General features: G+C 32.5%; 1 protein-coding gene across 1 annotated transcript; it reads left to right on the top strand.

The window, feature by feature from the left end:
• Nucleotides 1-1,224: 1,224 nt before the first annotated feature.
• On the top strand, nt 1,225-24,397 carry LOC145313011 (uncharacterized). Its single transcript, XM_080152231.1, has 7 exons — nt 1,225-1,355; nt 4,188-4,239; nt 7,816-7,914; nt 8,893-8,964; nt 10,463-10,527; nt 21,931-21,984; nt 24,063-24,397. The coding sequence occupies exons 1-6, from the start codon at nt 1,309-1,311 to the stop codon at nt 21,965-21,967; spliced, it is 372 nt and encodes a 123-aa protein (XP_080008357.1). The 5' UTR covers nt 1,225-1,308; the 3' UTR covers nt 21,968-21,984; nt 24,063-24,397.
• The last annotated feature ends 990 nt before the right edge of the window (nt 24,398-25,387 follow it).

Consider the following 25,387-nt stretch of genomic DNA (forward strand, 5'->3'; position numbering starts at 1 on the left):
AGCACTGAAACGGTTGGACAAACGGACATTATTACTTATATAGTGACAGAACTGAACAATCAGAATATAAATGTGTAAGAGTCGAAGCAAAATTGCAAGTGAATTTGTTGAAAAACTGCTTGATACAGGATAATGTTTATGGACATACTTATATTTTTAGGACTTGATTATAGAGTTGATTGCTTATAAAATTATACTTTGTTGTCCCAGGATTCAACATACCAAAATTTAGATCAATCGGATGATTAGATCACATAAAAATTTGTTGTTAAAAAACTAAACAAATCAACATGTTTAAAATGGACTTACGGACATTCTTGTAATGATTATAGAGTTGCTACGCTTTCTAAATCGTACCTAACTACTACAGGAATCACCATGCAAAGTTTGAAATCGATAGGACAATTCTAACATGCCTAAATTAACAAAAAAAGCCATCCTTGTGTGACGGACGGACCAACCTTAATTATAGAAAAAGCTTTGCTTTTAAAAAGACAGTTAAAATATTATGATATTAGTTTCTAAAAAAAACTTATTTTCATCAAATCCCTCTTATTAGTCAGTAACATTATAAATCTTTTTTTAAGCATATTATAATTAGATTTTGAAATTTTACATTTTTCTTGGAAATATTTGGGGAAAAATGATAAATATACTTCATCTTTATATTTAAAGGATAGAGTTAAATTTTCCTTAAAATTTAATGCTTTATGTCAATTTAAAAGTGGTCGTAGTAATTTTCTATAGGTAATTTACAAAAAAAAAAGGGTATAGTCCTTTTCGTGGCAACGCACCTTAAATGACGATTCTTCGTATTTTTCACATTAGCTTTTCTCCTATTATTAGCCCCTGTGGGGGGCTCTAACCCTGCGGGGCCAATTGCCTAACCATGTGGGGCAATCACATAACCCAATATAACCTAACCTATAAAAAGAAAGCCATTTTAAAAATACGACGAATCGCCCCTTAAGGGGCGTTGCCACGAAAGGGACTATTCCCCAAAAAAAATATTATTGGTATGTGATCCTTATCTTATGATTTTGTAATTCATTCATTTCAATTGAGCAAACAATAAAGACACAATGGACGTCAAAGCTTTTTTTCTGGGGGGGGGGGGGGGGCGATGAGTGCGAATAAAAGGACGGTTTTCAATCTTGTGTGTCTTGAAAAATTAGCTTCCAATACATACTATTTTATACACAGATATTATTTTCATTAATTTTCAGAAAAAAAATGTAATGAAACGGGACATAATATTTTGTTAAAATAATTGAATTTTGATAATTTTCAACAACAAAAAAACTTGTGATGACACGCGGCTTACCGTTCAAGAGAGAAATCTGTATTGAGAATGGGTAAGAGATATCATTCATGAAGATGATTAAAGTCCCTCAACAGATTATGACGTCAAACGATAGAATGAGAGGCCAGTATACACTGTGATTGACCAATGGTAAAATTTATGCTGGAACACAGTAATAGTGTCTGACTGATTATGACGTAACAAAAAAAAATTAGCCAATGAGAGGCTGTTATTGACCAAATGGTAAAATTTATAGTGGCCTCTCATTTGCTATTTTTTTTTGTTGCGTCATAATCAGTCAGAGACTATTACTGTGTTCTTTATGCTGTCCTCTCATTTTATCGTATGACGTCACAATCTGTTGAGGGACTTTAATCATCTTCATCATTTATTATTTATTCTAGAGGTCTGTTAGTCTGTCAGTAGTGTACTTATATAATATTATAAGAAGCCGTAAAGGAAAAACATATCGGTTCAGCTGTTTACGAGATCCTTCGCTACACAGATAGACAGACATCCTGTTTCTTTTATAAAGAAAATTGCTACTTTAAGCTTAATTTTTAACCTATTTTATATATTGTGGATATTCTTAAATCTTTATCTAAAAAGTATGAAAACTCAAGTTAAAATATAATTTTTCTTTGTTTCATATATAATTAACGTTCACTTGCTGACTAAGCATATTGTAAGTTGTGCAAATTATTGTTAATTTGTGTATGTTTGACTTAACAATAGCATTTGATACATATTGCTATATAATAACATGCTTAAAGTTTTGTTTTATTTGACTAGAATTTTATAGATTATTCTTAAACATGAGAGAAAAAATTGTGTTATTCTTTCAATGTCTCATTGAAATTATTTCAAGTATAAACTGCAAATTAATTGATATTCCTTGAAAATAAGAATTTTTGCCACGTATGTTGAATTTTAACTCAACAAAGCTTTAATATTTAATTCTGCATATTTGAAAATGAAAATATTATATATAATCAGTTCTAATCAGATTTACTTGATGCTAAATCTGTATGAATACTAGATTTCACTGATTCATTATTACTTATTTTTTCACCAGATTGAAATAACAATCCGTCCATTCAAGCCCTTTACCCCATTCCCTCCCCTCCTAATGGATGAACGAATTTACCAATAGTTTGTATTTGTATATAGACTTAAATATGCCCTAGACTAATAATAAGATTTATAAAAAAAATTGTTGATTTATTGGACCAGCCGTTTATGAAATCTTACTGGACACACATATAAAAAGTTTATATAGCAGGGCTCGGCAGCCGCGCGTTAGCTGCATGTATGCCTAACAGAAATCTTTTTTTTACAATTTTAAAAATCATCTGTAAGTCTAAACCAGACTTAAATTTGACAATCCCACTTTTCAAAAAGATTTTAAAGTAACCAAATGAAATTATATTTGAGACTTAGTGGCGGCTGCCGAGCCCTGCTATATAAGATTAACCTAAATAATAAATATAAACATTTGTGGTATTATTTTCTATGCCAATAAAAGAAATGTTTGGCTACTAAAAGTCTATGTATTGTTATCAACACAAATCCTAATTTTCTAGAACAGGTTTTACAAATCAGCTACTATATAGTATACTAGTTGTTTCGCCCCTAGCCTCTAGGGGCTTTGCCCCAAGAGGTAATTTAAAAAAAAGATAAATAAAAAATTGGAGGTGCCCTCACTTATATTTCGGGGGGAAAAATTGAGGGGGATTTTTTTTTTTTTTTTTTTTTGGGGGGGGGGGTTGGGGGTGTCCCACCCTTCAAGAAAATAGCCTAAAACCGCCACAGGACCAGTAGGTATATTCCCTGAAGAGTATAATCCGATCAGTTCGGTGGTTACCGAGATCTTAAGGGACAGACGGACGGACAGACATCGTTCTACTTTGAATTATAGATATCAGCGTTAATTGGTATACAGTTTTTTTTAGCAGCAAAACTCTCTAAAATTCACATTGTCCTTAATTCCGTAACACTAGGGGGAAATGTTATTTTTTTGTTACTATTCAAAACAGACCTGGTTTAATTTTTTTGCGAAGATTTTCTTTATTAATTAGCAACCAGTTTATAATTTACTTGGTCCGTTGGTCTGTCAGTCAGGCTATAAAAATAAAAATATTTTAAGATACAAAATAAACTAATGTGAAAGATTTTGTAATTTTTTCTAAAAATATTGGGTACTTTTCGTAGCAACGTTCCTTAAGGGGCGTTTCTTCATATTTTCACAGTAGCTTTTCTCCAATTTCTAGCCTCTGCGGGGGCTCTAAACCTGCATGCCCAAATGCCTAACCCTGCGGGGCAATCATCTAACCCAATATAACCTAAAATAACCTATCATAAGCCATTTTGAAAATACGACGAAAAGCCTCTGAAGGGACGTTGCCACGAAAAGAACTATACCTTAAATATTTTCTACTTAAATGACCACTGATCATCTGCTCTACGACAGTATTAGTCTGCTTGTTTATCCTTGATTGATTAGTTGCTTTGCTACTTATTTATATTGTCATACTTGTTTGTCATTTTACCTTGTTATTTTATCTAGAAATTATCAAAAAGTTTTATTTTTTTACTTTTTTTTGCAGTTTATTTACTTTAAAAACGTGCTTCCACTAATCATTAATGCTTTTATACAGGGCTCAGCAGCCGTAAATAAGTCCCAAATTAAAACCTATTTAGATGCTTTGATTTTTTTGTATAAAAGGATTGTCATATTTTGGTAATGTGATTTTTAAAACTGGAAAAGGTTGATTTTCCTGCCCTGCTTTTTTATCTTTTTTTGATGGGCATATGTCAAAGATTTAGAGATTTAGACAATAAATATTCTCCATACAAAATATGCATAAATTTATTTTATTTTTAGGTTAGAATCTCCGACAGAATGTTTAAAAATGATCTTATCCAACATCGCAGAGGCATATTTTCATTCTTATACTAATTTGATCTAAAATATAAACTATTTATGGAGGTAGCTTTGGGTTCGAGTCTCTTCCCTAACTCTGTCATAGCTAAAGACATCATCTATAGTTCCAACTGCTGTTTTGTTAGGCTCTTTGTTTTAGAATTTAAAAAAGCTTAAGAAATGTCTTAGGATTATTTTTATCTTTTTTATAACCTCCCCCGCCTTCCACTATGGGGTGAAGCAACAAGTTTATCTATAAAAAGTGAAAAAGTTCTCTTTATACTCCAACATTTCATTTCATCGACAATTTTACTTAAATCATAAATGAATCTATTAGAAAAAGAATTTCATATATTTTTAGGTTAGGTTAGGTTAGATATGGTAAGAGGGTGGTGACTGGGGAAGAGGGATCCGGTGATCCACTCGTTAGTTCCGGGGGAATTTCTTGGCTTCGTCCTAAAAACATTTATGAAATAAAATCTATATCAGATTACAGAAAAATAAAAATAAAAGTTTGGAACATTTTTGTATCTTGTCTGGTTCTATTTATGTATTGAAAATATCCAATGTTTCTGAAATTTATAATACAAAGTAGAACGATGTCTTTTTGTCTTTTTGTTTGTTTGTTTAATATTTATTTGTTTGTTCCGAAGGATCTCGCGAACCGCTGAACCGATCGGGTTCTCCTTAGCAGGGTAGCTACACATACGCCCCGGGAATGTTTAAAACTATTTTTGGGGAGGATACCACAACCCTCCCAAGAGAAATCGCCCCTAGAAAAAAATTCCCCCTCCCCCAAAAAAATGCATTTTGGGATTTACCTTTCCCTTCCTCAAGTGGCCCTATAGGCCTCTAGGGGCGAAGTATTTTAAACAGTATTAATAAAATATATATACTTTAGCTAAAGGGTTATATTTTCTAGAGGCAGTTAATCTTGAAAGAGAAATAAATTATTAATTATAAAACTATTGAATATTAAGTTTCTTCAACAACATTCTCTTTCTCTATATTAGGTAATTTGAAAACAATAAAAAAAAAAAAAATTTTGTCTGTTATAAATTAAACATTTCTCCTTAATAAAATTAAGACTTTTTATAAACCAATTTTTTCATCTTCTAAGGTACTTTTAAATCTACAGTATCGGCTACGCCTCTAGAGGCCTTTATAGAAAAAGTGGCTCGGGGTAAGGGGGGGATCTTATTTTTTTTGTAAACAAGGATGACAACATCCATAAAAGCGAAGCTCTGAAACGGTAGGACAGACGAACATTAACTTTTGTATAGTGTAAGAACTGAATATGCAAAATAAATGTATTTGACAAAATTGTAAGAAAATCTGCTTAAATACAGAATAACGTTTAAGGACAAACTCACAGTTTTATTGATTAAGAGTTGATTCGCTTATAACATTGTGCAATATTGTCCTAGAAATTATTATTTCAGAACTCAGATCAATCAGATAATTATAATGCATACAAATTTGTTGTTAAAAAATTCTAACATGCCTAAATTAACGAAAAGAGCTAACCGTTACGGAAGTACGAACCGACAGAAAATTACAGAAAAGCTTCGCTATTAAAAACAATTTGTAGTGTTGGGGTTATTTATTCTAGGGGCAATTTCTCTTTGGATACCTACCCTCAAAATAGTTATTAACCTGTCCTTGACCTATAAGAAGCTTCAATGTTAATTAAAACCATGGCGGTTCAGTGGTTAGTGAGATCTTATGCTACATACATACAGACAGACAGACACATATCAAGAAAGGTTTATCTTTAAAGAGCAGTTCCTTTGAAATTCAGATATTTCTGAAGAATTTTGAGGAAAAAACAAGTTTATCTTTCTTGATAATTGCTAGATTTCTCATTTTCAAGAGCTGGATCTTTAAATCATTTTAGTGGTGAGCCAGATCGGGATGCGCCGAATTTCAGCCAATCACAGCGCGGCATTTCCTAAAATGCTGTGCTCTCATTGGTGAAAAGTTGGCTCACCCCGATCTGGCTCACCACTAAAATGATTTAGAGATCCAGCTCTGGGCTCTGCAGCCGCGCGTCAGCCGCGACTAAGGCTCTAAATTAAACCCGTTTGGATGCACTGAGAATTGAAAAGAGGAATTGTCATATTTCGCTAATGTTTAGACTTCCATTTGATTTTTTTTATAAATTCTAAAAGATTGATTTCCCTAAAGCTTTCAAACAGCTGACGCGCGGCTGCCAAGCCCTGGTTTTTTTCTCACTGTTACTAAAGCATTGTTAGCTTGTTAATGCTTCGCTACTTATGCAAATGACTTTTGTACTTGTTTTTCTGACTGCAATCAACCTAGACGTGTAACGTGTGGTGTCTGTACTTAGTATATTACTTTTATGCAAGACATGTATTGCAAAAAGTATAACACAAAATTTGTTCATTTTTTGCTGTTTTTCGGGATTTGTTTTAGTAGCAGCAATGACGACCTCTTAATCAGCCTACAATTTGTTTATTATTACTTATGCTTGTTGGCATAGACGTCCAAGGGGGGGGGGGTAATGGGGCGATTACCCCCCCCCCCCCATTTAAAATTTACCCCTACCCATTCAGAAGGGGTTATTTAACCCCCCCCCCCCAAACAATTTTGGTTGGGTAAATACCCCCCCCAAAATAAAAAATCTGTAATAAAAATAATTTTTACGCGCTTCGCGCGCATTTTTAATACCAAATATTTAATAAAATTTAGGGGGTAAATTTTGGGGGGGTAAAAAAAAATTTCGGCACGCTTCGCGCGCCATTTTACCTCCCCCCCCCCAAATACGAATTACATCCCCCCTTAAAATTTTTTACCCCCCCCCAAAAAAAAAAAGCTTGGACGTCTATGCTTGTTGGTTATATCTTATTCCTGTACAAAATGCTGTTTAGAAAAATATAGTTGAATTTACTTACCCCCCCCCCTCTTGTTCTTGATAGAATCCCTACTTCTGTAAAGATTTTGCATCTTACCTAACCTTACCTAATATTTTTTAATCACACATGTCTTCTTTAAAAAAGGATAGGATTTGTTGTGCATTATATAGAAATTTTTTTCACAATATTTGTATCTTTTCTTTCCAAGAATATATGAGACTTATAGAAAAATATATCTCCTCCCGTCAAAACAAATTACAAAATTAACTTTTTTCTTCTCTTTGATTTATTTTTATACATTATTATGGTTAGGTTACATATTACATACTGTCAGTTGCGCAGCTACTCTATAAGTATTGTTTGGAGTATGATGACCGCTTTGGGCCTAGGTTGACGCTTCGGGTACAAGACCTCTCAACGCAACCTTGAACATACTCTACGTGTAACGCGCTCAATTGCCAAGGGTATTAAGTAAGGTAACACCCAATAGACAACCAACTCTTTAAATGCACTATCTTTACCTGGAAATCCTAACTGTACATGGTAATGAGTTGTGCCTGTTTTTGGCCAAGGCATTCCCCCTACTATAACTATTAATGTCGCGCATCTGACATAGCAGTAGTGGGATTTACGAGCTGATGCGCTGCCTGTTAAGCCTCTGTCGCGGGTGTTTTTATTCTGCAAATGAGAATGAAGATAATGTGTTATGACAGCATGATGAACGTGCCAACCTGGGTGTTCCTGTGACAGGGATGTTACCCAGCCCCCCGGAGTGGTCACCCCACACACAGGCAGCAATACTTTCACTTGTGGTAAGTGTGGCGGTAGATAGTTGGATAGATTGAAAGATTTAGTAATTGAAAAGATTGCTTAATTGATTGATTAATATATAGATCAGATAATTTAGTGTTATATTGATTGATAGTTTAATTGATTGATAGTTTGATTGATAGACAGATTGATAGATTAATTGGTAGATTGCTAGATTGATTAATAAATTAGGTGATAGATTGATTGTTATAAAGATTGATTCAATAATAAATTGATTGATGAATGACAAATAGATTCAAATATTGGTAATAGATAGACAAGATTGATTCATTGATTGATTTTTTCATTGATTTATTTATTGATTAAATTATTGATTTAGTAATTGATTTATTGATTCATTTATCAATTGATTTATTTATTGATTAAATTATTGATTTAGTAATTGATTTATTGATTCATTTATCAATTGATTTATTTATTGATTCATTTATAGTTTGATGGAAAGATTGAAATAAAGATTATTTATAGATTGATAATTAGATTTATAGATTGGTTTATTGATTAATGTTATGATTTCATGAGATTTTATGAGATTTTATGAGATTTTATGATATATTAATTATAGGCTGATTTATTGATTGATTGATGAATTGACTAAAAAATATTTACTTTTATAGTGGCTGATTGATTCAAAAGTTGATTAATATGAAAGTATTTCAAATAAAAATAATTTCCCTCAATATAGAAACAATAAGAAAATAAATTAGTTCATTAAAAGTTATATTTGCATAGTATCATAGACAGCTTTCCGCGGATAATAAAACGATAAATCAATTAATTTTGGTTCTGTTAGCCCCGCTGGGCTGATGGCCCAGACATACAAAACTTGATAGTTGTGGCAAATTGACTGAAACAGGATACGATACAAGATTTTTCAGTATGACTAAGAACCGGTTCTAATCCAGCGGATATCAATAGGTTTCAAAGTCATATTGGAAAAAGAATTTATTTATTTTTAGTTGATTCTGATTGCCTACATATGTATTGTTACGTGGCTGGTTAGCAAACAATTCAAGAAATTAGAACTTTTGGTAAGTTATAATTTTTAAAAGCGAAAATTTTCTATAATTAGGGTCAGTCAGTCCGAGACGGATAGCTTTTTTCGTTAATTTAGGCATGTTAGAATTGTCCTATTGATTTTAAACTTTGTATGGTGATTCCTATAGGATTTAGGTACGAGTTAGAAAGCGAAGTAACTCTATAATCGTTACCAGAAAGTCCGTACGTCCATTTTAAACATGTTGCTTTTTAAAAACTTTTTAACAACTAATTTTTATGTGATAAGATTATCCGATTGGTCTGATTTTTGCAATACTGATTCCTAGGATAACAAAGTACATTGTTATAAGCGAGCCATCTCTATAATCAAGTCTTAAAAACGTAAGTATGTCCTTAAACAATATCCTGTATTTAAGCAGTTTTTCAACAGATCTACTTACAATTTAGTTTCGTACGACTTTAATACAAGCCCCGCCAAGTGCAAAATTAACTCTGATGAATTGAGCCATACTGATGAGCCCTAAAAGAGCGAAACACTGTGTCTATGTATACATATATATATTTGGATTATTCAGTTCTGACACTCTACTCAAGTGTTAATGTCCGTTTTCTCTACCGTTTCAGAGCTTTTATGGATGTTGTCATCTTTGTTTTAGTACAGCTACTGTATAGTTAACTTTGTACGTCAGATCTATTTACCAATTCTCTGGGAGCTTCATGGATAGGACAATGGCCGATAAATTTATTTACACTCACAATTATAATGAACATGATTAACTCTCTTCAATTTGTAGACAAATATTATTGGTCGAAAAGTTTAAAAACTGATAGATTGTACAATCCAAATAAATTTAAAAGTTTTGGATCTATTGCAGTTCACGGTAAAATATTGCTGGTAACGAATATTTATGAATATCTATGAATTTTAAAGGCTGCTAGCTGCCAAACGGCTAAACGTACAGATCATGCCTGCACACTGTTATAAGCGGCATAAGAAGGCCTACAAATAATCTGGAATAGTCATAAATCAATAATGCATAATTATCTCGCAGTGCAGATAAATGCGCGAAAAAGACCTATTTTATGCGTTTTTTTTTAGTGAAGTTTTCCCTGTGCATCATTGGATCTTGGCTATTCCAGATTACTTGTAGGTCTTCTTATGCCGCTTAAAATGGTGTGCGGGTATGATCTGTACGTTCAGCCGTTTGGCAGCTAGCAGCCTTTTAAATGCAACGAAAAAGTGAACATGTTTTGGGGACCAGTATATCCCCTACTGTTATTTACTAGTGGCTGCGCTTTAAGCATCTAGGAGCTCTGTATTCGAAGGAGTAAGGAAAGTAGAAAAATAGCCTTAAACCAAACTTAGATATAAAATTGAATAGCCTTAAACCATCCAGGGACCTGTAAGAAGCTTCCATAAAATGGAGAACTCAATCGGTTTAGTAGTTATCGAAATCTTAAGCTACAGACAAAAAAATCCTTACTACTTTATATAATAGGATATCATATCTACCTACTTATTTTTTTTAGAATGATGAAGAGAGATTGGTTTTGATATCAACTAAAGATGGGACAACAGATATGGTTGGATTAAGGTATGCAGACTGATAGATAGATAGATAGATTAATAGATAGATAGATAAATACATAGATATATAGATAGATAGGTATAAAAAAGATTGATTTTGATATCAACTAAAGATGGCACTATAGATAAATAGTTACAAAATAAGATTGGTTTTGACATTAACTAGATATACTGGCTATACATAAACTGCGAACCAAAAAAATAGGCAAATCTGAATTTGCAGAATAGCAGCTTTAATATTCATTTAGGATGATTCTACTGTAAATATAAAATGTAGATGCAGCTTTTGGTTACAAGTTTCCACTATTATTTTTTTATTAATCAGCACCACGGAAGCACAAGATCTCAAAAACAGCATTTTGGTTAAAAACTGGTGAACCAAAAAGATATGCAAATCCAAAACAAATCAATGGAAAAGCGATTTTTTGCACTTTTCTCCTGTTTTAAAGATTGATTCTGATAAATTAATAATTTTTTAAGGGATTTATGCATTAATTATTATGAAATATAATATTAGGTAGAAATGATTGATTTTAAAAAAAAAGAAATATTAGAAAAAAAGAAATTCGACCCCTATCACTTTAGAGGTCAGCTGCTTGCCTCCAGTCTTATGGATGTAGCCTAATACATGTTAAAGATGAAAATTACTCCCAAAAGTATACAAAAATTATTTTTAATGTGTTTAAAAAATCCATTTTAAAATCTTGATTTTGAGGATGATGACCTTTCAGATGCTCCTGTTGGTGATGATGGTGAGTTAAATGTTATCTAAGTACATGCCCATTACAACAACTTGTCTATCAACCTATGTACCATTTTTTGTAGTCATAGCAATCTCCATAGAGCCTCACGACAAGAAATATAAACATCTTCTAAAAATAACAGTATTTACCTTATGAATTGGAGTAATTGAAATTGCAATTTTTTTCTTTTTTAATACTGCTTTGCTGGAGGCTGCTATGAATACAAAAATTGGACCATAGTTCAATATATAAGTTGTCATCATGGTCATGCATTTTGATAACATTTGGCTCACCATCACTACCCATAGGAGCATCTTAAAGTCCATCATCATCAAAATCAAGATTTTAAAATGGATTTTTTTAACACATTAAAAATAATTTTTGTATGCTTTTGGGAGTAATTTTTCTCTTTAACATGTATTTAGCTTCATCCATAAGACTGGAGGTCAGCAGCTGTCCTCTAAAGTGATAGGGGTCGAATTTCTTTTTTTCTAATATTTCTTATTTTAAAAAATCATTAATTTCTATCTTATACTACATTTCATAATAATTAATGCATAAATCCCTTAAAAAATTGTTAATTTATCAGAATCAATCTTTAAAACAGAAGAAAAGTGCAAAAAATCGTTTTTTCCATTGATTTGTTTTGGATTTGCATATCTTTTTGGTTCACCAGTTTTTAACCAAAATGCTGTTTTTGAGATCTTGTGCTTCCGTGGTGCTGATTAATGAAAAATTAATGGTGGAAACTTGTAACCAAAAGATGCATCTACATTTTATATTTACAGTAAAATCATCCTAAATTAATATTAAAGCTACCGTTCTACAAATTCAGATTTGCCTATTTTTTTGGTTCGCAGTTTAGATAGATAGACGGATGGACAAATGGATATATATATAGACGGATAGATAAATTGATAGATGGATAGATAGATAGATGATTAGGTAAATGAATAGGCAATTGAATAGATAGATAAATAGACAAACAGACAGATACTTGAACAGATGTTAGATATCTTTGATTTTTTTAAAAATTTGTTGTTTAATTGTAAATAGTTAAAAATTAAGTACTCTGTTTACAAAAGTAAATATGGAAAAATAATCTTTTATACCTTTATATAAGAACTTTAATCACCAAGCCTTTTAAGTATATTATAAAACTTTTAATATCATAAAGTAAGATATTATTTAAAAAACCGAATATGAAAGAAAAAACGAAATTATTCCTTTTTAAATAATGATCAAAATTAATGGAGATATTAAAATATGTAGGTGTAAGAATAAAAAGATTTAAAAACTAAGTTTATTCATGAGAAGGGCGTGCAAGAGAATGGTTTGAGGGGGGGGGGTGGTGACAGAAAAGGGGTACTCATCCCCTGGACCTTCTGTTCCTTAAACCTTTGAAAATAAATAACAAGGGTGGATCAACTAAAAAGATAAAATTCAATGCAAAAGTTTACGTCGTGCTTAGCTTGAACCCTGAATTTTTTATAGTAGTACCATGATGTTTATACTACTAGGGGATGTGCCCCAAGCATTTATGTGCTGCGTATTTGACTGGGAAAGGATCGGTAGAAAATAGTCAAAAGCCCTAGCAATATTTGATAAAGACCTATGTAAATCTTCTCTAAAATGGAGAAGCCAATCAGTTCAGTAGTTACTGATATCTTAAGCTACAGACAAAAAATCTTACTACTTTATATAATAGGATGGAAATATTTTTAAAAGATCAAGATACTGTAATGTATAAAAATAATTTTCTGAAGAAACTCAATTTAGCTTCGGGGAATTCATTTCCCTTCAATCTGAGAAACATTTAGATATTGAATTTGTGTCGTACTTAGTAGCGAAGCTACTCTATAATTTACTTTGTCTGTCCGGCCGTCCGTATGTCCGTCAGTAATGCTATGGGGGAAGCGTATGGGGAAATTATACAGGGTGCGGCACATAAATCGAGACAAATTCTAATTTTAAAAAAAAGGAACATAAAATCGTCAATTTTAAAGATTTTATTGAATTTTAAAAACCGAGAGGCAGAATAGGTATATGACTATTAGATTATTAAAGAAAATGGCCGCCAACCCCAATCACCGCCTCCTCAACCGCCGGCAGGTCCAGGTCAAAATGTACCTGTCCAAGCTGGCGTAGTTCTCCTTGATAGTGCCAATGAGGGAGGTATTTGTGGTATGGGCACGTCTAGTGGTGCATGCTTTAAAGTAGCCCCAGGCCCAAAAGTCCATTGAATTAAGATCGGGCTGCTGGGAGGCCACATTTCCTTAGGAACGTGAGTAACCACAGGATCCAAATTCGCCCAACTTTCAAGCTACCCTTAGACACAAAGGCTCTTATTTGGACCACAGTTGAGCTAGAACGACGTTCTTTACCTTTTTAGAAATGGTATGAGGTTTTAGCTAGAGTTGTCAGCGCAACCTATAGTCTAAAATGAGTTCAAAGTTCAATATGGGTCCCTGAAGTCAAGTACCGAGAAATTTTCACGAATTTTCACGGTTTTTGACATTTTTTACATCTCAAGATCTGCCCCGTTTCCCTTTGCTGAAGTTCTACGGCCAAGCCATTTCAGTTAGAGCACTCTAGTCTTTTTTAGTGTCTTACTTTTGAATCTAACAGTATCCCCAGCAAGTTTCATAACTCTACCTCACCTACAGATGGGTTGAGGTCAGATTTAGTGGGCCCAAGTCGAGAATCCAGATTAAACCACCAGCGCATTTGGAATCTGCCTTGTTGTACATATGCGCGACCAGCTTGGTGTACACGTCCATCTTCGTCCAAAGATTTTTTTGTGCTAAAAGGTCATTACCTAAGCTTCTTATAGTGGGGTCAAACGTCCTGATTGGTCAAGTAGTTTTAATGCTATGGTCGTTTAAAAAATGTCTCGATTTATGTGCCGCACCCTGTATATACCCATCTAATATATACATTGTTTTCTCCATCTGTCTGTTATTTGGGGTGCTAGATCGATTCCTAGATTTTTACGTTTTTGTAATGTTCTCCACTCCTTTTCAAGATATAGAGCTGAAATTTTCAGGAATTAGTTGATTTTATATTCTACATATTTTAACCAAGTTTTATTAAGATTTGTCTATAAATATTTAGGTTTTTGTAATTTTCTCTATTCCTATTTAGGATTGATGGTTGAAATTATCAGAAATGAATATGCTCATATTCTGCATTTTTCTATCAAGTTTCATTAAGATTCGTTTCATGATTTTAAAGGTTTCGTGATTTTGCTATTTATCAAGTTTAATGTTTATTGTATGACACTGCTCTTTATAAATTTTTTTCCCGATATCCCTTCATCATTTTTGAGGTTTGCTACTTATGAATGTTCTCATCCTTGTTGCTGTCTATGTTACATACATGTAGATACATATGTACGTACAAAGTGCAAATAGCCCTATTGGCACCTAATTTGTCAAATATTAATATGTTTTTTTTTTAATAAGATTATTTACTGTTTACCACTGAACCCATATGGTTCTCCTTTACTTTTTAGCTTCCTGGGAAGGTTTCTAACTATTTTTTGGGGTACCAACGTTCTAACACCATCCCAAGAGAAATTGCCAAAAATATTTTTACTGGACTTCCCTTCCTACAAGGGTGCTGATTAGGTGCAGTCAATATTTTTTTATTGCTTGGAATGATATTGCAGTAACTTTATTAAAGATAGTTAAATAATAATTTATAATCAAAAAATTATTTTATTATACTAAATTGATATTAAATCACAATTTTCTTTCATCTTTTCTTTCCCAATTAAGAAAGTCTTATACCAGCTTTCGTCTGCTAAATTTTAAAAACAATGATATAAAACATAAATCACCAGGGATAAATGTATGAAGAAAAAAGGATTAAAATATATTTCTGTAAAATTACTACTGCACTATAATTCCAAAATTTGATTTTAATGCTGAAACTTTTTCTTTTTGAAACTACAAAGTGCTGGGAGGTTGAGAGGTCGACTTTTTCATTTCCAATGGCGCACATTTTTGGTCTATTGGGTGTCTGTCATTCTATATGCCCCCATTTAACATCAATCAAGGTTTATAAGTAAAACAAGGATGACAACATCCATAAAATCTGAGCTCAGTAAATCAGTCATTTAATCACTTTAAGAAACAAAATAATATTTCAAAAATTTTATGTAAATCTTCCTAGGGACATTATTTACAAACTTTAAGACTTAATTTCTTAAGTTTTAGAGACAATTCTGATGTTACACCCTGTATGTACAATTATACATTAATATTTTATTTGTTTTTGGATGTTATTTTCATTCTTTTTTTTATATAACTGTAAAACTTTGTATTATAATCAAGGATGTACAAGGGGGTGGGTGGGGAGTGAATAATGGTAAAAAAACACATCTAAAACCCCGTTACAAATTTGTTGGGTGCTTAGCGCCATAGTTCCGAGCTTTTAGTTTCTACAAATCAGGGGATTTTTTACATTTGGCACCAAAAAACGTGGGATTATTACCCCCCCACCCCCCAAAAAAAAAAAAAAAAAAAAAAAAGCTATAAGGGCTAATTACCCCCTCGTGTATATTTTACCCACGAAGTAAACATTTCTGAACAATTTGACCTATCCCTTCCCCCTAACTCCATTTATTGAATTCCCCATTGAGATTTTTTACACTCAAAATACGAAGCTTGGACGTCCTTGTTTATAATGCACTGGATAAAACACACATATATAACTTATATATCTTCTTAACAACTTGTTTTTCCAAGTCAAAAAATTTTTCATGTTAAATAACATGTACTTCAGCCGGTCGGTTAATTCGCTAGTCTGCAATGCAATTTCTAATTGCATTTGGATACCAGGGTATATTGCTTAGGGTACACAAGATATTTAAAAAAACTTAATTTGTTGATTTGTTTTCTTAAAATTTACAAAAAAAATGCTGTAATCTTGTTATAGCTGCGCTTTTATGAGTTATAGATGTCCTTGTCTTCTATATTTAGAACACTGTACTGTGGGGCAAATTTTAAAAAAAATATTTATGAAATCTTTATAGCAAACTAGGTTTTTTTGGGGTAAAAGAACTCATTTATCAACTTTTTAGACACCATTTTCAAGACTCTGAGCTCTAAAATCTATATTTTCTTCAAATTGAAAAAAAAAGCTTTCAATGTATTTTGTCTATAAATCAAGGTATAGATCAAATTTCAACTGAATTTTTGTTCTTATTAACTTATCTAGTGTAATGTTCTTAAAGAAAAGGTTAAACAAATTTTCCTATTTTTAGCAAAATTCTGACTTTGCCCCACCGTGCGCGGTATTAAAAAAGTACCTAATAATCAATATTATTTCTTTTATTCTATTATTATCCTCACTTAGTAGTAAGTAATCCATAGGTTATTACCAGGGAGAAAGGGAAAGGACAATATGAATCAAAAGTGTAATCAACAAAAGTCAACAATTAGTTGATCAGATGGGTAATAATCTTTTTAAAGATTAAAGCCAGTTTTGTTAGCCTAGTAGGGCTAAACGCAACGGATTAACAAAACTGGTTTTAATTTTATGATTTTTATTTGAATATTTGTTGAAAATTGTATGTATTCGATGGTTCCAATCCACCGGATATTAATCGGTGTCGAAGAAACCTAGTAAAAGTGTCTGACTCTGATTATGACGTAAAAAAAATTAGCCAATGACAGGCCACTATAAATTTTACTATTGGTCAATTACAGTGTATACTGGCCTCTCATTGGCTAATTTTTTTTACGTCATAATAGGAGCCAGAACTTTTACTAGGTTCTTTCGAAGCCATACTGGAAAAATTTATCTTAAGCATAACAGAATTTTCATATTAAGGAATGGATGTAGATTTAATCTCCATTGTTCTTTACCTCCCTGCTTAATACCCACTTTTCCTTATCAGCATACCCACAAAATCCGGTCAGCTGAATCTTAGTCTCCGATTTTGTACGTATCACCCTCATCCTATCTCAATATTTACAACTAGCTAAAAAAGCTTCAAACTTAAAAAATCAATATTTAAAAATTAAAGTCTTGAATGTATAGTGTATACTGTATATTAAAACGTGGTATCATTTTTTTAAAAATTAATTCGGAAATTAGGGAACAAATGGGAAATCAATTTTTAGCATACCCACAAAATCTTGTACACATATTCCGGTTAGATACACATATGAATCTCTGTGTTTTAAGAGAATCAATCAGCATGCCCACTAAATCCTGTACACATATTCCGGTTAGATACACATATGAATCTCTGTGTTTTAAGAGAATCAATCAGCATACCCACAAAATCCTGTACACATATTCCGGTTAGAAACACATATGAATCTCTGTGTTTTAAGAGAATCAATCAGCATACCCACAAAATCCTGTACACATATTCCGGTTAGAAACACATATGAATCTCTGTGTTTTAAGAGAATCAATCAGCATACCCACAAAATCCTGTACACATATTCCGGGTAGATACACATATGCATCTCTGTGTTTTATCAGCATACCCACAAAATCCTGTACACATATATTCCGGTTAGATACACATATGAGTCTCTGTGTTTTATCAGCATACCCACAAAATCCTGTACATATATTCCGGTTAGATACACATATGAATCTCTGTGTTGCAGAAATAATCAATAAACTACTTATTTCTAAAATTTATTATTTAAATACTTGATAAGTAAAACGAAAATTTTTGATATAATTTTAAAAAAGGACATCTCATTACTCGACAAGTTGCCCCAAAAGGTTTGATCAACCTAATTTTTCATATTTTAGATTTATTATAATTGTTTTCTCGTATTCCTTCGAACCCGGTGGATAGGAACCGGTTCTCATCCATACGAAAAAACTAATTTTTATTTTTTTGGTGCGATTTTTTTTGGGGGGGCGTAGGGTTAGTTGACCCCACTATTTTAATTTTAGTTTTAAAAAGATAGTTTTTTTTGGGAGGGGTAAAATGCAAGATAATCCAAAGAAAGAATATCCTTTGAGGCATCTAACTAAATTCTATAGCCAGTCTTTTAAGATTAGCTAGTGATAGAATATAGTAATTTTTAATAATCATTATATAAAAGAAACGCGATGTCTTTATGTATGTATGTGTTCAGTATTCAATGATTTCTATTCATTAAAAAAATTTTACATTTTTTAATTTCGTTTGTTTTTTCTAAGGCAAACAACCTAAGCAGAATCGTTATTGATATCAAAGCAATTCTATTACAATAATCTTTGTTTTCTTTCCTATTCTAAACAGATTTAAAATAGGTTAGTCAGTCATTGAACTTTCTACTTTAAATGTTCTTTGTTTTGCCGTCCCTTTATATAATCGCTGCTCCCTTAATTATTCGTCTCTTTTGACAAACACAAACAGATCATCAAGTCTTTAATTCTATTCTTCTTAGTCTGTGCAGTACCGTGCAATTTCCCCCCCCCCCCCCTCTCTTATATTCTACTCACTATTGTCTGTGTGTACCCTCCTCATCCCCTTTTCTTTTCTATACCACTATAATCTATGTAGGCGCCTGTAACCCATTTCTACTTGGCTAATGCCACCCTCCCCCTCTCACGTCTTTCTAGCTGTCTTTGTACCTCACTTTACTATTCTACCTAGCAATAATCTATGTAGCCCTCTCCAACTCTTCCCTCTAACATGTACCTCCTTTAATTCTAGTGCCGCACCCATTGCATTCTCATACCTACCTTTACTATGCCACCTAATAATAATCTACATAGTCTTTTCTCATCCTTCCCTTTTCCTGTGAACCTCCTAAAATTCTAACTGTTATAATCTGTGCAGCACCATATGCCTTCTCCCATCCCATTTACTTTTTTTCCCTAATAATAAATAATCTAAGCAATCCCCCTCCTACTATTACCTTCTCACAAGTACATCCTAAAATTCTAACATCTCCTTTTCCCAGGCCTCTTTTTAGTAGCGAAGCTCCTCTATAATTCACTTTGTCCGTCAGTCAGTCAGTTTGTCTGTAACGCTATGGGGGAAACGATATTTTCTCAGCTCCTATTCAAGATAAACAGCTGAAATTTTTAATGAAGATTCCTAAGACATATGCCCATCTAATCTATATATTGTTTTGTCCATCTGTCTGTTATTTGGGGTGCTAGATCGAATCCTAGATTTTCAAGTTTTCGTGATTTTCTTAATTCTTTTTCAAGATAGAGGGCTGAAATTTTCAGGGATTAATCAATTAAAGTTTTCTTCTTTCTGTATTCTACCTAATAATTGTAGTGTATAATCCTCTCCCACCCTACCCTCCTATCAAGTACCTCCTTGAATTCTTGCTCTAATATTCTGTGTAGCAACCCATGCCTTCTCCCGCCCCCTTTACTATTATACCTAACAATTGTCTATGTAGTCCCCTTTCCAACTTTCTCTTCTATCAAAAACCTCCTAAAATTCTAACTGTTGTAATCTGTGAAGTACCCTAAGCCTTCTCCCAACCCCTTTACTATTAAGCCTAACAATAGTCTATTTTTCCCCTTCCCACATTTCCTTTTTATCAGGTACATTATTAAATTCTTACTGTCATCTTCTATGTAGCATTACATGATTTCTCCTATGACCCGTTCTCTATTCTAGCTAATGATTGTCTACTCCTCTCTGGGTCTTCCTTTCTCACATGTACCTCCTTACATTCTAGCTGTTATATTCTCTGTTGACCCCTTTCCTTCTCCCACTGTCTTTTTTTAGTAGCGAAGCTACTCTATAATTCACTTTGTCCGTCCGTCAGTCCGTCAGTCCGTCCGTAACGCTATGGGGGAAATGGGATTTACTCAGCTCCTATAAAAGATAGGATGCTGAAATTTTTTGACAACATTCCCACCATCAAGGAGCACAATTAACTATAAAACATCATTGGCGGTCGGACCGATTTTTAGCAGGTTTTAGGCTATTTTTATATTTTTCACTTTTTTCTCCATATCTTTAGTGTTAATGGTCCGATTTTCAAAATTTTTTCAGTTACAGATATCAAAATTAAATTTCTCGTCGTTTAAAGACACAACCATGAAGGCCAGACTGCCTTTTTAGCAGGTTTTAGGCTATTTTTATATTTTTCACATTTTTCTCCATATCTTCAGTGTTTATAGTTCGATTTTCAATTTTTTTTTCAGTTATAGATATCAAAATTAAATTTACTGTCTTTTAAAGAAAATAACTATGACGGCCAGACTGCCTTTTTGGCAGGTTTTAGGCTATTTTATATATATTTTACACTTTTTTCCATATCTTCAGTATATATGGTCCGATTTTCCCAATTTTTTAAGTTAAGGATTTGAAAATTAATTTTTTTGTCGTTTTAAGTAAACAACCATGGCGGCCAGACTGCCTTTTATCAGGTTTTTGGCTATTTTTATATGTTTTACATATTTCCCCATATCTTTGTCTTTTTTGATTTTCAAACTAATTATGGGATATCAGTATCAAAATAATTTTTCCCATTGTTATGAGCATCTTTAATATAATTTACTTTTACCATCGTCATCATACAAAATAAAACAAGGTTTCATGTTTATTTTATCCAATAAATCTATTCTTGATTTTAGTAAAAACATTTTAAATCTACTTGTACGTATTCCCATCTACGATTTTTTGTGCTTCGCTACTTATGGATGTTGTCATCCTTGTTAAAATTATATCTATTTATAATCTATGTAGCCCCCCCCCCCTCCCTCATTAACTGACCTTCCTGATTTTTACAATTTTATCACACAATAAATTGATGTACATTCCCAATGATGATGTAGAAAACTATCCCTTCTTTAGGTTGAAACGTTTGGACACCCAACTTAATGAACCAACCAATCGTAATTTAATAAAAGTCTTCAAAGTTGTAAGCCGACAAATACGAACGTTATAATAAAACAATTGTATGTCCATTATTTATTGACAAGTAAATTTCTGAGCTTTGCTTCAATGGATTTTGTCATCCTTTTTCTGGATACGATTATAAAACTTTGAATGTAAATTTAGAATTCGTGGTTTTAAAGTTTTTCTACGTACAACACTCAGTGAAATTGATATGTCTGCCAAGTAAAATCATTTCTCGTATTCATTCGAATCCGGTGGATAGGAACCGGTTCTCATCCATACGATAAAACTATGTCTAGCATCGTATTATATCCAGCTTTCTACGAATATAAAAATGTACAAACATAAGATTAAAACCAGTTTTTTTAGCCGGTGCCTTCGGCACCTCGGGGCTAAAAAAACTAGTTTTAATCTCATAATTGTACATTCTATATCCGCGGAAAGCCGTATATAATACGATGCGAGAAATAACTATTATTCATTTGAAAAAGTATTCAATACACCTTTGATGCAGTGCTAGTCTATAAATATCCGCGATCGTGGCTCAACACGTAGCGCATCCGCTCTTCGCCGGAGAGGTGATAGGTTCGAATCTCGGACAGAAATAACTGTATCTTCTCATCGCATCAACCTTGTGCAACCTTTCTGTTGGGTCAGTGAAAATCAACCAAGCAATGGTTTCGCTTATATTAACACAGCCAAGTAGCAGTAAATAATTTAGAAGCGGACGAAAAAGGTCTTTGAAAAAGGAAGGAAGGTAGTTGTCTGTATATACGTCTATACTACAGATCTGTTTCTTTACCTATAATTAATTACACTGTTTTTCTTTCAGGGAGATAGAAGAGGATTCTGGAGCAATAATGTTGTAATACACAATGAATATAAGGTAAAAATACCAGGGATCTAAAGGGATAAGACAATGGCCGATAAATTTTTGAACATCCCCAATAATTATTCACAAAATTAACCCTTCTAGAGATTACAATTGGTGGTTTAATCACTCAAATTAATTAATCAACAAATCAAAATTCACTATAGTCCCCAAAGTTGTTGTGCCAACGAATAAGAAAACGTTATTATACAAATTTGGGGACTAGTGTATTAAACAGCCCAATGTCCCCTCCCTCACTGTAAAAATACAGACAAACATCAGTTAAAGCGTAGCTATGCTATAAAAAATATGCTGAGATAAAGGTATAAAGAGTGTTTACTGTTTACACAATCAAATGTTTCACATTTTCAATTGAACCATGCAGTTTAAGTTAAAAAGTAATCAGTTCCTGATACAATTCATGTTAAAGAAAACTTGTCCTAATATATTCATATGTGAGTTCTAATAGTTATTTCTCGCATCGTATTATAAACAGCTTTCCGAGGATATGAAATGTACAGTTATACAAGAAAAAAATATTACCACCAAATTATTTTTTAATTTATAATTTTTATATGTTCAAAAAATGTTGGATGATTATTTGATATCAAAGATTTTTTCTACAAAAATGAAGTTGATGGTGCAGTCTTTATATAATCTAAAAAATAGACTACATGCAAATGCAAGACATTTTGTTACAAAAATGCATAAATCATTGTTCTAACTTGTGCAAAAACTAAATATAAAATAAAATCTCTTCTGGTTCAACATATTACGCAAAATAAAACATAAAATGTACAAAAAAATAATTTGTTCTTTTTGTTCTTAAACTTTTTAAATGGTTTGATAAATGAATCTTTTCAAAAAGTGAAATTAATAGTTTTAATATTTTAATTCATTAAATTTTCGTTTTGATAACAGTAGACAATAGATGTTATTGGGAGCAAATCTATTTTACAACACAGTTAAGTCCGCAAGACACGTCCTAGAGGAAGTGACTTTTAAAATTCCTTCATAAATTAGTTGAAAAATAAGTTATTTTTCAAATTAAATACCTATTCTTTGAAGACAAGACAGCGTAAAGTGGCACCAAGAAAATGATGTCATACAATAAAGTTGACCAATGAGAGGCCAGTATACACTGTAATTGACCAATGATAAAATTTATACTGGCCTCTCATTAGTTGATTTACCGTATGACGTCATATTTTTGGTGCCACTTTACACTGTCTCTTTGAAGACCAATAAAACTCCTTTTAAGAAAAAAATTGTTTGGACATAATTCATATTTTTAGTTAATGAAAAATGAACAAAATTAAAAGCTTTTGTAATAAGATATCAAAAATCTAGTTGAAAATTTATTAAAACTTTAAATTGTTTAATTTTAAGTGTTAGAAAAATTTGTAATTAAAATAACAGCATTGACGAGGCTGCTTACCATGACCATGACGTCATGCTATCAACCAAGCAAAACTAAGAAGAACCTCCTCTGATGTTCAAACATCCAGAGTATGAGATAAAGTAAAACACAACAGACAACCAACACTTTCATTGCACTATCACTGTTTGAAAGTCCCAACTATGCATGGTATATATTGCGCCTGTTGCATTCGAATCGGGTCATGGAAAGAAAACGAAGTTGCGGGTTTTAACGCATTTTCACAGTAGCTTTTGAAGGTTATTTTAGGTAAGAGTTAATGATTGCCCCGCAGGGGCTAGAAATATGAGAAAAGCTATTGTGAAAATACCACGAAACTCGAAAATTCGTTTTCTTTCCATGATCCGCCGAATGAATACAAAAAATGAATCATGTATATGTTTGTTCAGGTTAACCTAATAATGTAATTAGGGTTGGGCCAGATATCTGGTTTGACCTTATATCCTGCCATTTTCAATATCCGGACGGATACAGGATATTGAAACTATACGGATACCGGTTATTCGGCTGATTTCTAATATTTGCCGGCTATCGGGCCATTTTCAATATCCGGCCGGATACCGGATATCCGGCATTATAAATTGGCCGGTTATTCAATATCCAATATCCGGCCATAAAAGTATCCGGCCCAACCCTAAACGTAATTTCATTTCAGGTTGTGAAAGTAATGTTGACATAAAGTTTATCAAAATAAATGGTCCACATTTTGTTTGTCGCTGCTCCTGGCTCTGAATGATTATTAATGATTCTGTTAGTCTCAGGGATTCAGGTAGATGCCAATGAAAGTTCATTTAGTTTTCCCCCAATTTAAACATTTCTTTGGCATGGTTAACCTTGAAATAAAATACTTCCTCAAATAGATTATATTGTTTTTTGATTGGGAGAATATTTATTCATCTTTTATTTGCTTATCCCTGTATCCCTTGTTTATTCATCTTAAAGTAATACAATTATATTGTTGACTCTTTTTTGGATAGTAATATGGAATTTGTAGAAAATCAATTTTTCTTCATTTTGTTCTTCTGTTCAAAATGATGAATGTGGCACTTTTTAATGTAAAATTCTGGAAGGAAAATAGTTTGTCTGCAGTTGTCATATTCCTATCTTACTACTTTGACAAATGAAACAACTTTTAAATTTCTGTTCTTGTCGCCAAAATGAACCAACCACGTGTCTTCTTGTGTAAATACCAGCGTATAATTGGCTATCTTTTGACCAATGAGAAACGTGATTTGAGAAATTTTGGCGGCAAACTGCTCAAAATTGTGGAAGCAGCTTATAGTGCCTAAAGAAAAAATGCTTTCATATAATACTAATGACCACTGATAGGCCAGTAAACATTTTACCATTGGTCAATCAAAATGAATACTGGCCTATCATTGGTCATTTGTATTAATTGTATGACGTCATTTTTTATTAGGCACTAAAAGCTGATTGAAAGTTGTGACATTACTTTTACCATTAAAATCATATAATATTTAATTGTTAAACTTTTTGTAAACTTTTAACAAGCAAAAAAATTGAAAAACTGCAATTAAAGTTTGATTTCAAAATTAAATTTATGATTTCTGCTGAATAAAAACTGGTTATTACCCGTGATGAAAACATATTTATTGTATGCTGCAGAAATTTTACAAGAAAATGTGAATCAAAATCGTAGGAAACAAGTTAACGATATTTTTTTTAGATTTACATTTTGTTTATTTTCAAATGATAAGATTTTATTGTTCCTTTTTATAAGTTTTTACAGACACCATGGAAACTGTCCCAATTTTGTATAACTTTTGCGGAACATGTTCCAGTTACGTCATATTTTTCTTTCCCGAAAAAGAGAAGGGGGGAAGAAAATCTCTTCAAAAGAGATGGGGAAAACCCCCTTTTCTCCCATCTCTTTTTTCTTCCCCCCTTCCCTTTTTTTTCTTTCCCTCTTCCCTTTTTCGGGAAAGAAAAATATGACGTAACTGGAACATGTTCCGCAAA

This window comes from Acartia tonsa, chromosome 3 (assembly GCF_053477335.1).
Source record: "Acartia tonsa isolate MP-2025a chromosome 3, ASM5347733v1, whole genome shotgun sequence".
NCBI classification, from domain to species: Eukaryota; Metazoa; Arthropoda; class Copepoda; order Calanoida; family Acartiidae; genus Acartia; species Acartia tonsa.

Bases quoted from the DNA above. Each gene is read 5' to 3' on its own strand.
- LOC145313011 (XM_080152231.1), top strand. From the start codon at position 1,309: ATGACACGCGGCTTACCGTTCAAGAGAGAAATCTGTATTGAGAATGG. The intron at 4,240-7,815 runs GCATATTTTCAT...GTGTTATGACAG, and splicing joins TCTTATCCAACATCGCAGAG to CATGATGAACGTGCCAACCT. The intron at 8,965-10,462 runs GTAAGTTATAAT...TATTTTTTTTAG, and splicing joins TCAAGAAATTAGAACTTTTG to AATGATGAAGAGAGATTGGT.